General features: G+C 45.5%; 1 protein-coding gene across 5 annotated transcripts in view; it reads left to right on the top strand.

Annotated features, from left to right (window-relative positions):
- LOC110502375 (ninein-like protein) overlaps window positions 1–11,386 on the top strand; it is a 44,804-nt gene extending 33,418 nt beyond the window's left edge. Inside the window, exons 15-28 of one of the 5 annotated variants that reach the window (XR_016490946.1) lie at window positions 440–508; window positions 614–738; window positions 950–1,317; window positions 3,974–4,078; window positions 4,209–4,278; window positions 4,454–4,738; window positions 5,807–6,013; window positions 6,245–6,358; window positions 6,470–6,616; window positions 6,749–6,898; window positions 8,401–8,514; window positions 8,832–9,041; window positions 9,115–9,228; window positions 9,322–10,043. Coding sequence is in view for 3 of the 5 variants with exons in the window: in XM_036959927.2 (XP_036815822.2) it covers window positions 440–508; window positions 614–738; window positions 950–1,317; window positions 1,549–2,988; window positions 3,974–4,078; window positions 4,209–4,278; window positions 4,454–4,738; window positions 6,245–6,358; window positions 6,470–6,616; window positions 6,749–6,898; window positions 8,401–8,514; window positions 8,832–9,041; window positions 9,115–9,228; window positions 9,322–9,513 (3,503 nt within the window). In the remaining 2 variants the exon portion in view is untranslated. Of the gene's footprint in view, window positions 1–439; window positions 509–613; window positions 739–949; window positions 1,318–1,548; window positions 2,989–3,973; window positions 4,079–4,208; window positions 4,279–4,357; window positions 4,739–5,806; window positions 6,014–6,244; window positions 6,359–6,469; window positions 6,617–6,748; window positions 6,899–8,400; window positions 8,515–8,831; window positions 9,042–9,114; window positions 9,229–9,321 lie in introns of those variants that run through there. The other 4 variants (XR_016490945.1, XM_036959927.2, XM_036959929.2 and 1 more) reach the window with 4 other exon arrangements.
- Window positions 11,387–11,788: the final 402 nt, after the last annotated feature.

Here is an 11,788-nt window from a genome sequence, read left to right as displayed (position 1 = left end):
TGACACAACTGCACATTTTTGTCCCCAGCACAAGGTGCACATGTGTAATAATAATTATCAGCTTCTTGATATGCCACACCGGTCAAGTAGATGGATTATCTTGGCAAAAGAGAAACGCTCACTATCTGGGATGTAAACACATTTGTGCACAAAATTTGAGAGAAATACGCTTTGTGCGTATGGAAAATGTCTGGATTTGTTTCTTTCAGCTCATGAAACATGGGACCAATACTTTACATGTTGCGTCATATATTTTTGTTCAGTGTATTTATTTAGACCTACTGTATACTAAAGTGTTAACTGAACATTTTATAAAATGTGGTTCTCTAATGCACATACACACACCTTCTCATTCCGCCACTGCGTAGCTCTCCAGTTACACAGTTTAGCTTAAGTCACTTAACTACTCTTTACTGTAATCCTGTCCATTGTGCTTCAGATGACCCGGAGATGAAGAGAGGCATATCTCCCATGGCGAGGAAAAAGCTTCAAGTGGCCAATAAGAATGGTAAGAATTGGAAATGTCAATCTTTTTTTTTTTTCTCTCTCTCTCCGTAAAAGCCCGTTGGGTGTGACTCGCACAACCTTGGTTATTTTGTTTCTGTTCCCTCAGGCCTGGGTTCTCTGGAGAGTCTGCCAGGTCTTGTTGTGAGCATTGAGACTGAGATGGCCATGGGACAGCTTAAGGAGAGGCACAGCCAAGAGGTGCAGGACCTGAAGATTGAGTTAGAGACCAAGGTAGAGAGGAGGCGTTGTGACACAGGCTCACGCATTTTTGTATTGTTTTGATTATCGTCTCCTATTTTTTTGTTGTGAAATTAAGAGGTCCAAAATTGTAGGTAATTTGAGTGAAACTAGATGTAAAAAAAAAAAAAAAAAGTCAGTACATGGGAGGTGCATTTTTCAAATTCTGGGATATCCCTGACCCCTCATCATTCTTGCCTCAAAGGTGAACTTCTACGAGCGCAGCCTGGAGCTGATGCGGCAGAACATGGAGGTGGAGAGGAAGGACATCTCTCAGGGCTTCAAGGTGGAGATCAGTGATCTGGAGGAGCAGAAGGCCCAGGTGGAAGAGCAGGTTAAGAGGCTCAGGGAGGAAGTGGAGAAGCTGCAGGCCCAGCTACAGCGCAGCTCCGGGGGCCTGGGAGGGCCAGGCTGGGGCACTGACCAGGAGAGAAGGGCCCAGCGCGAACAGGCAGAGCTGGAGCAGAACTATGCCCGGGAGATCAGTAACCTGGTCCAGAGGCTGACCTCGGAGAAGGACCAGCTGGAGGCTGAGCTGAAACTCAGAATGGACCAGGAAGTGCTGCTCGTAAGGTGGGTGTAGCCAACTTATCTTACTTCCTTGGCCTGTATTTTGTCATTCAACTCAATTAATTTCAAGTTCACATTGTTTTATAGGTTGGCTACCTGTTTCTCATTCAAAATTGTTTAATTTTTTGTGCCAACCGTAGTCCCTACAACTTCATCCCTTTAAGTCATAACACATACACTGGTGTGCAGTTTGTGTGTGTGTGCCTAAGTGAACAGTCTGTGCTATGTAATCAGGAAAGAGGCAGAGCAGCAGGTGTCTCAGATGAAGACACAGCAGGCCCAGCACAGCCTCATGCACCAGCTACGCTGTGAGTGCCTGCAGGAACCGGAGCAGGAGAGGCACAGGGAGAGGCTCCACAGCACAGAGAGGGTGAGTGAGGAGCAGGCCAGGATCTGCAGCCGGGCTGCTGTGGAAAGGAAGAGGCTGGAGGAGGAGCATCAGGAGGAGGTTCTGCAGCTGAAGGAGCACACAGCCAGTCTGCAAAAGCAGGCTGATCTGGCCTCTGAGTCACATATACAGCACAGTCAGTCAGAGGCTAAACTGGAAGAGACTTGCGGTCAGTGTAGTCAACTGCAGGCCAGACTGGAGGTGGTTTGTGCCCAGCTAGAGGAAAGCACTGTGTCTCTGGCGTTTCATGAGACTTTGACCGAGCGCCTGACCTCTGAACAGCAAGCTGTAGAGGAGCTGGGGTTGGTGAGGGATAGAGAGAGAGCGCTCTTCAGTGAGGTGTCTCAGCTAAGCGAGGAGCTGTGTATTCTACGGTCTGAATCTGAGACACTTCTTCAGGACAAAGAAACGTTGGCAGAGAATTGCAGCCGTCTGTCCAGTGCTTTCATACAACAGCAAGTTCAACTGAGGGCCAAAGAGGAAGACACAGCGACCCTGAGGGGGGAGTTGGAGACGGCACGGGTGGCTCTGAGAAACGAATTTGAGCAACGCTCAAGGCAGTCTGCTGAGATGGTCTCCCTGAAGACGGACCGAGCAAAGCTGAAGGAGGAGCTGAGAAAACGCACGACAACCATTGACCGTCTGCAGTCAGATCTTGACTGTGTCACTGAGGAGTTAGACCAATGGAAGAGGGCAGAGGAGAATCTACAGGAAGCCTTGAGGCAGGAACGAACCAAGGTCACACAGATCCAATCCACCCTGGACCGGGAGAGGGAAGAGACGGACAGTCTGAGCCAGGAGAACGCCAACTACATCCGCCTGGCAGACCAACTCTCCAACCAGATCGTAGAAATGGAAACGGAATCATCCAAACTCCGAGACCACATCCAAGAGCTGAAAGCCCAACTGAGTGAAACGTTCAACCTGGTTTCTAATCTAAGGGCCCAGCTAGAGGCCAAATCCACAGAGGTACACCACCTTGTGTCAGATATGAAGCAGATGGCAGGTCTGTTAGAGATGGCGGAAGCCCTGTCTAATAAGCACTATAGGGAAAAGGAGCTGCGGAACACCCAGCTGGAGACCAAGGAGAGTGAGCTGCACTCCCTCAGAGGAAAAGCTGGCAGAATTGTCCAGCTCCAGCAGGCGCTGCTCTCCTCTCGGGCAGAGGTCCACGGGTTGGAGGAGGCCTTTGAGAAGGAGAAAGGCAGGATGAAGGAGCAGCTGGTGGAGATGGAGAAGCTGGTCATGGCTCTGGAGATGGTGATGGACCCTGCCAGTCCACACAGGTTTGTGATGTGCAGGCCGGTCACCAGAAATCAAACCAACCTTCGAACGACTAACCTTCACCTGCCTGATTGCAATGTTTTCTTCCCCAAATATGGAGGCTGAGATTTGAATGACTAATTGCAACCGACCAGCTCTCATCTGAAAGAGATCCTCACCTTTTTCTCTTCAGAAACCTTCTGTCTTGGGCCTCCCGAGTGGCGCAGTGGTCTAAGGCATTGCATCGCAGTGCTAGAGGCGTCACTACAGATCCGGGTTTGATCCTGGGCTGTGTCGCAGTCGGCTAGGAAACCCCTGAGGCGGCGCACAATTGGCCCAGCATCGTCCGGGTTAGGGGAGGGTTTGGCCGGCTGAGATGTCCTTGTCCCATCATGCTCTAGCGACTCCTTGTGGCGGCTGGGTGCATGCACGCTGACTTCAGGTTGCCAGCTGAACAGTGTTTCCTCCGACACATTGATGCGGCTGGCTTCCGGGAGCAGTGTGTCAAGAAGCAGTGCGGCTTGGCGGGTCGTGTTTCGGAGGACGCATGGCTCTAGACCTTCGCCTCTCCCGAGTCCGTACAGGAGTTGCAGCAATGGGACAAGACCGTACCAATTGGATACCATAAAATTGGGGAGAAAAAAGGGGTAAAAAGTACATTTTTTAAAAAATAATAAAATAATAATAAAAAAACTGACTTCAACCATTTCTACACCTCCATCAAACTGTCTGGAATGCATTAACAATTTACTATCTCTCTCTAACGGAATGGTTTTCACCTAGGTGTGCATGCTAGTAGATTTCATTTGTGTGAATAACATTTGTATCATTTGAATGTTTACCTGTCTAATCCCGTGTCCATTTTACTTCACCACAGAAGTGCATTGATTTCACCCAGTTTTATTTGGAACTGAAATGTTAGCGTCAAATTGTAAATTCTTCCCCGAAATTATTACCCAGAAAAATGCATTTGAGGAGAAACTCATATCTCAACTATTTCAATGCTAGATCTCAGCTAGACAAGGTGAACTGTGAGAACAGTGCACTGAAGGACAGATTGGCCATGTTACAGCAGGATGTCCAGAAACTTGAGGTGGAGATTATCCAGAAGAAGTAAGTTGATCCGTCAGTAATGTTGCTGTGAGAAAATGCTCAATTCAGATAGGGCTTACAAATGTCATATTTAAGCTTTATCCTGTCTACACGGCATTGAATCATTCCTTTCCATCTTTGATTCCATCAGAAAGAAACTGGACAAAGTGGAGCAGGAACATGAGAAGAACAGGGAGGAGCATGAGAGGCATTGCAAAGAGGTTTGTTTTCAAAAGTTGTTTTTTTTCCATTTTACCATAATCACCCTGCATAGTTCAACTGACCCTTTCAGCCTTATAGATTTTCATAGCCTACATTTGATCAATGGACACATGAACATTCTCAATGACCCAAGACCCAGTCTGATGAGCCCTTCCTCGCTCCCCTCCCGCTCAGAACGCCAAATACCGTGAGGAGCTCCTGGACATGAGCGCCCGGAACCTGCAGCTGAGCAACGAAAACTCTGAGTTGAGCTCCCGTCTCCGTGGCGACCAGGGGGCAGTCCAGATGCTGACAGAGCGGCTGGCGCAGGTGTCCCAGGAGCAGGAGGAGGGGGCGGCCGCAGCCAGGCAGCTCCAGGAGACCTCCACCCAGCAGGAGAGGGAGAGGTTCCACCTGCAGGCAGCCTGGCAGCATGACAAGGAGCTGCTGGAGAGAGAGCTCAACACCACCAAGGAAAAGGTATATATGGGCGACCTTTGGGTCACACACACACACACACACACACACAGTACCAGTCAAAAGTTTGGACACATCTACTCAGTCAAGGGTTTCTTCGTTATTTGTACTATTTTTCTACGTTGTAGAATAATAGTGAAGACATCATGAAATAATAAACGTCTTGTTTTTTCGAGTTGATAGTTTCTGGATTCGACCATATTAATGACCTACGGCTCGTATTTTTGTGTTATGTTATAACTAAGTCTATGATTTGATAGAGCAGTCTGACTGAGCGATGGTAGGCACCAGCAGGCTCGTAAGCATTCATTCAAACAGCACTTTTGTGCGTTTTGCCAGCAGCTCTTCGTTGTGCTTCAAGCATTGCGCTGTTTATGACTTCAAGCCTATCAACTCCCGAGATTAGGCTGGTGTAACCGATGTGAAATGGCTAGCTAGTTAGCGGGGTGCGCGCTAATAGCATTTCAAACGTCACTCGCTCTGAGATTTGGAGTGGTTGTTCGCCTTGCTCTGCATGGGTAACGCTGCTTCGAGGTTGGCTGTTGTCGATGTGTTCCTGGTTCGAGCCCAGGTAGGAGCGAGGAGAGGGATGGAAGCTATACTGTTACACTGGCAATACTAAAGTGCCTATAAGAACATCCAATAGTCAAAGGTTAATGAAATACAAATGGTATAGAGATAAATAGTCCTATAATTCCTATAATAACTACAACCTAAAACTTCTTACCTGAGAATATTGAAGACTCATTTTAAGAGGAACCACCAGCTTTCATATGTTCTCATGTTCTGAGCAAGGAACTTAAACGTTAGCTTTCTTACATGGCACTTTCACTTTCTTCTCCAACACTTTGTTTTTGCATTATTTAAACCAAATTGAACATGTTTCATTATTTATTTGATGTATTAAATTAAGTTTAAATAAATAAATAAATAAAAAATCGGCTTTTTTTGGTCCTCCAATAATGGGTATCGGCATTGAAAAATCATAATCTGTCGACCTCTAGTCTGGGCCACTCGAGCATTGAGACTTGTCCCGAAGCCACTCCTGTGTTGTCTTGGCTTTGTGCTTAGGGTTGTTGTCCTGTTGGAAGGTGAACCTTCACCCCAGTCTGAGGTCCTGAGAGCTCTGGAGCAGGTTTTCATCAAGGATCTCTCTGCACTTTGCTCCGTTCATCTTTCCCTCGATCCTGACTAGTTTCCCAGTCCCTGCCGCTGAAAAACATCCCCACAGCATGATGCTGCCACCAGCATGCTTCACTTTAGGGATGGTGTCAGTTTGTGAGTATGCAAACCCACAAGCCACTGCGGCCCCTCGTGATGTGTTCCGTTTGAGTTTCTCCTATCAAAGTTGACCATCCCTGGTCTTGATACAAAGTTTGGTCTAAATTGTGAAGAATGTAAGCCAATTTATTGTTCAGCATTTAAAAAAAAAAAAAAAAAATTTTTGATCGTCTAGCTAACGGGTCTCATTAATGAACCTTGGTTCTTGAATGTTTTGTTTGTTCTTAGCTCCAACGTTTGTCAGAGGTGGAGTCCTCGCTGACCAGCCTGACCCTGAAGCACCAGTGGCTGGAGCAGGATAAGGAGAGGCTGCTGAGGGAGGCAGAGGAGAGGACCCATAAAGTGAGAGAAGGATCTACTTGGCTATAGCATCTCTGTTGGGGGGAGGCTTGTCATCTTCCAAGTACTAAATTCTAGGTTTCCTCTGACTATGTATGAATGTTTTGTTTACAGGTTGAGATGCTCCAGGATTCTCTTCGCTCCGTGGACTCCCAGACAGAGCTGCTTCGTTCCAAACTCCAGGCTGTGGGTCAGGTGAAGACTGATCAGGACCAGGAAGTTGCCAACCACCAGAGGATGCTGCAGGAGGCCCAGGACAAGGTGGGTGACATCCCGACGATGAAAACGTTTAGAAATATCGCCTCACTTTTTGCTGCTCCTGAATTTGCTCTTTAATATAGAGTATTGATACAACAGCTCTGACGGACTTCATTGTTGTGTGCTGATCATCAGGTAAAGGAGCTGGAGGCCAGCATGGGCAGGCTGAGTAGGGAGAAGGAGCAGCTGCGTCTGGCCCAGAAACATCATGAGGAGGAGGCCACCATGGCCCTACAGGAGGAGTGCCAGAGCCTGCGCCTTCGAAACCAGGAGCTGCTCAATGAGGTAGGACTACGTCACTTGCTCCTGAAGCTATTGTTCTTCCTTGTTCAACAACATATAACACTGAGGCAGTTGATGTGATGGGCAGTAAGTTAACATAGTAGCACAGATAGGAGACAGATGGCTCACCGGCTGTATAAATCTGAAGCATCGATTTAGCACTTCTTCTCGCCACCAAATATGGAGATTGAGAGGAAGTCCAGTGGGAGAAGACGGCGCTAGATGGGACTTGGCCAACATTCTGCAAATGTTCTCATTGATGAAACATTCGATCTCAATTCATTTCTGCTCCCAAAACTAGAATCTGTTAATAAGAGTGGGCCAAGTTTTGTAGACTTTACCATTTCTAAAAGTTAAAAAAAATGGCATTGTTTAGGAGTGCAAGGGCGAATTGAGTTATTGCGCACGCACGCACACTTCAGAGTAGGCTTTTCCCTAATGACAATATGCAAATGCATGCTATTACGCACCAATAAGATCTTGCTGGCTTGTGCTTGGCTCTCCACCTCCTTGCTTTTTCAGCCCTTTATGCTTCGCTTGCTCTCAATTGGAAACAACACCGGAGGTGTATCTTGGATCACCAGTGATGTTCCCTCAAAGCTGCGCGCGGCTACGCGCCTCCTCCAGGACTGCCGTGCAGAAGAAATGCCGGGCCCCGCAGACGAATCAACATTATATCAGTTTTTTTAATGCAACAAACCAAAGCAAATTAGTCTGATTTTTGTAGGCAGGGGCAGAGCACTACGGGGTAGCCCACGAGCTGTCTTTCAATCCCCTGCGAGTGAATGCACGTTCAGTTCAGATGTGCACATTTGTCTTTGCTAGTTAGCGAGTTATTAGCCCAGTTATAGATGAGTATAGGTCAGCAATGGGGAGTTACTGCTTCCTACAAGAGAACAACGTGTCGGCTACATTTCAAGCTGCCTTTGAAAAGCCAGTCCGGTAAGAAGCATATGTCTTAATAAAAAGGCGCAATAAGCCAATATGGAGGCTAGCCCTCTGCATTGTCTAATTCTCTGTATAGTAATAATAATACTTATTTATTTTGTAAAGTGGTTTCTTGCGTCATATAACACAATGCAATTTACAGTCACCTATTTGGCCCATGGTGTTGAAGACCAAGTAAAAAAAATCATGAATTAATGTCAAGTCCTTCGTAATGTACTTTTTTAAGTCTCATGCAATGTAAGCTTGCATTGAACACCACATGTAGGCTACTGACCTATATCATAGAAGCCTATTTCTATGTGAAAATGTTATGGGATTTGCTCTTTTGTTTTGTTGGTAGGCCTACATTATGCCTATTGGCTACTGTCTAAAACTGTGTTCACTATAAATGCACGCCGGAAGTTGCACCAAATTCTCACCACGTTCAAGTTTCTGCTAACAAGACCTAAAAGTTGCTCAGTGCCCCAAAAAATGTGAGGGAACATTGGTGACCAGTGTCTTTGGTAGTCTTTCTGAAATGTAGGTTGAAGTTCACGGTTATGCTTTGTTTCCTTCAGGTGTGTCAGCTGCAGGGCCAAGACTTCGAGGTACAGAGTCTGACCCAGGAGTGCTTGACTATGAAGAGCAAACAGGCACAACTGGAGGCTGCTTGGGCGGAGGCACAGGACCAGGTGATTACGCCACACATTTTGGTCAAATCATTTATCAATTTACTTTTGCTGAGGCACCAAATCTCTAAACTGAAAGCAGGTTTGCCAATTTAAACTAAAATTAAGCAACTAACACCATGGTCCAAGTTTGCACTAATCCTCCCCCTCAGGCTTGTGAAAGTTTAGGCTAATTCCTTTCATGAAAATGTCCAAACTCCATTCTTATGTCCTATTGAGTCTATCAGCATGTTTGAGGGGATCCGTTTGAGCAAGAATAGTTTGGGATGCAAATCTGACTACAATGTAGTCAATGCTCAAGCACAGTTTTTTTTGTGCAGGCACTGCGGGCAGAGACAGCCTTGACCCTGGCCCAGGTCCAGCATGCCCAGCAGTTGCAGCAGTTCAGGGAGCAGGCAGGACTGGGGTCTAGGGAGCAGCTGGCACACCTCCAGGCCCAGCTGGCAGAGGAGCGGCGCAGGGGGCAGCAGCTGGAGGAGACCCTCCGCACACAGGCCCAGCAAGCCAGTGCTCAGATGGGCCTGCAGCAGGTACTTCACTGCATCACAGGAAATGTGTATGATGTTGACATGGTCTAAATGCCCTCTCTCTGTTGGTGCTCAGGAGCAATATGAAAAGGTGATGGGGGACATGCAGGAGAGGATGGAGGAGGTGGAGACCAAGCTGAGGAGTGTGCGCATGATTCTGCAGGAGAAGGTCAACCAGCTGAAGGAGCAGGTCAGTTTACCGTTCATATGAGACAAACAGCAGAGTCAGAGAAACATGTCCTGAAAATCGGACTATTTAATTGTGTCCCTTTCCCTCCCACAGCTGGCGAAGAATGCCAAGTTGGACATCATGCTGAAGGACCTGTATGTGGAGAACTCCCAGCTGATGAAGGCACTGCAGGTCACTGAGCAGCGGCAGAAGACTGCTGAGAAAAAGAACTTCATCTTAGAGGAGAAGATTACAGCCCTCAACAAGCTCCTTCGTAAGATCGCCCCTGCCTCCCTCTCGGCGTAGGAGTTCCCTATTACTCAGAACAATGCTACTCCCTGAAATACATTGACATTTGTGAAACAGTTTCCTTAACCTTAGTATAGGGACGACTGTCCCAATGACATGTCTATGCTTAATGTGGCAAGTGGTCCACAATATGATTTTGTACAATCTATAACAAAATCACTGTGCTACACCTTCCTCTTGGGATGGTGGGTTTGACTGCACAGGTTGTGGGTAAGTGGAACAGAATGTTAAGTGTTTTCAGCTACTAGGGTAATATGCATGACTCGTTTTTGTGTGTATATAAAATATATTTTTTTATTTTAATTATATTGAGATTAATACGAGACCCTTTTTTTGTGATGGTCGATCGGAAGTTTCTATGAAGTATTCTCTCTGTAGGGGCAGGTAGTCTGTTAGAAGGTAACGAACAGACTATCCTCCAGCGTCATGCTGTGTTGGTAGGTCTGAGCGTCAATTAGATGTTTTAATGTATAAATAACATTCCAGTTTGATCACCAAACACACTCCATTAAAGTACTTAACTTTACGTTTTGGTCTGTCTGCGATGAATGGTACTGTAAGCGTAAAGCTGAAACCTCTTAGTCACACACATTGAATCACAGAAATGGTTTAGCTACTTGTTTAATAAAGTTATTTATGGTATTTTTAAAGTATCAACCAAAAGCGCAGTACAGTATTTACAAATGTAAAGTTTTGATACACATGCCCTTTTTTATAAAATTTTACAAAAATGTTCAACCCTGATGCACTGCTGTACAGTCAACCTTTTGAGTACTAAAAAAAGGTTGTTGGGACAATGTATTTAGGTAATTATTGTGAAAACACTAACATGCCAGCTGTGGATTTGTCATGCACTACACAATCAATCTAAAACAAAACTGACCAAGTAATACATGTCCTCGAGCTAAGTATGTATTAATTCTTGTTTTTAAAGCACTTTTTCAAAATGGCATGACCTGAAGCAATTGTATCACTCAATGGGTAATCCTCTCTGCCGAAACAAAGGTATGGTATTTGATCCAAGACTCCCTGGTGAATCAACTGCTCACACTTCCATTTTGGCAAAGTGCTGTGGAGACTGAGAAGTTGAGTTTGAGTGTTAATCATGTTCATTGCCTCACAACACATACACACGCAACATGAACACGTTTTTCATGAGCTGAAAAAGCTTCATGCACAAAAAGCATATTTCCAATTTTGTGCACAAGTTTGTTTACATTCCTGTTAGTGAGCGTTTCTCCTTTGCCAAGATAATCCATCCACTTGACAGGTGTGGCATATCAAGAAGCTGATTAAACAGCATGATCATTACGTCTGAGACCAGCCACCCGGACAGCTGATGAAACTCTGGGATTGCACAACTGAAGAATTTCTACACTGTCAGAAACCATCTTAGGGAAGGTCATCTTTGTGCATGTTGTCCTCGTCAGGGTCTTGACCCAACTGCAGTTCAGCGTTGTAACTGACTTCAGTGTGAAAATGCACACCTTCGATGGCCACTGATACGGTGGAGAAGTGTGGTCTTCACGATTAATCCCGATTTCAACTGTACTGGGCAGAAGGCAGACGTGTGGGTTTGCTAATGTCATTGGTATAAAGTATTTTTACTTAAGTAGTTTTGGGGGGTGTCTGTACTTTACTATTTATATTTTTGACAACTTTTACTTCACTACATTTATCAAGAAAATGGTGTACTTTTTACTCCATACATTTTCCCTTGTACCCAAAAGTACTCGTTACATTTTGAATGTAGCAGGACAGGACAATGGTCTAATTCACACACATCTGGCAGACTCACTAAACACACTTTGTTTGTAAATGTCTTGAGTGTTGGAGCTCCTGGCTATCCGTCAATAAAAAATTAATGGTGCTGTCTGGTTTGCTTAATTTAAGGAATTTTACCATTTTTATACTTTTGCTTTTGATACTTAAGAATATTTTAGCAATTACATTTACTTTTGATACTTAAGTATATTTAAAACCAAATACTTTTACTCAAGTAGGATTTTACTGGGTAACTTTCACTTTCTAAGTTAACTTCAAATCAAATTTATTTATATAGCCCTTCTTACATCAGCTGATATCTCAAAGTGCTGTACAGAAACCCAGCCTAAAACCCCAAACCGCAAGCAATGCAGGTGTAGAGGTATGGTGGCTAGGAAAAACTCCCTAGAAAGGCCAAAACCTAGGAAGACTGGGGACAGCAAGGAGTCATCATGCCAGGTAGTCCTGAGGCATGGTCCTCCGAGAGAGAGAATTAGAGAGAGCATAC

This window comes from Oncorhynchus mykiss, chromosome 23 (genome assembly GCF_057628025.1).
Source record: "Oncorhynchus mykiss isolate SJ-2025 chromosome 23, ASM5762802v1, whole genome shotgun sequence".
Taxonomy (NCBI): Eukaryota; Metazoa; Chordata; class Actinopteri; order Salmoniformes; family Salmonidae; genus Oncorhynchus; species Oncorhynchus mykiss.
The sequence above is the reverse complement of the archived record's forward strand: the minus strand, read 5'-3'. Positions and strand labels throughout refer to the sequence as shown.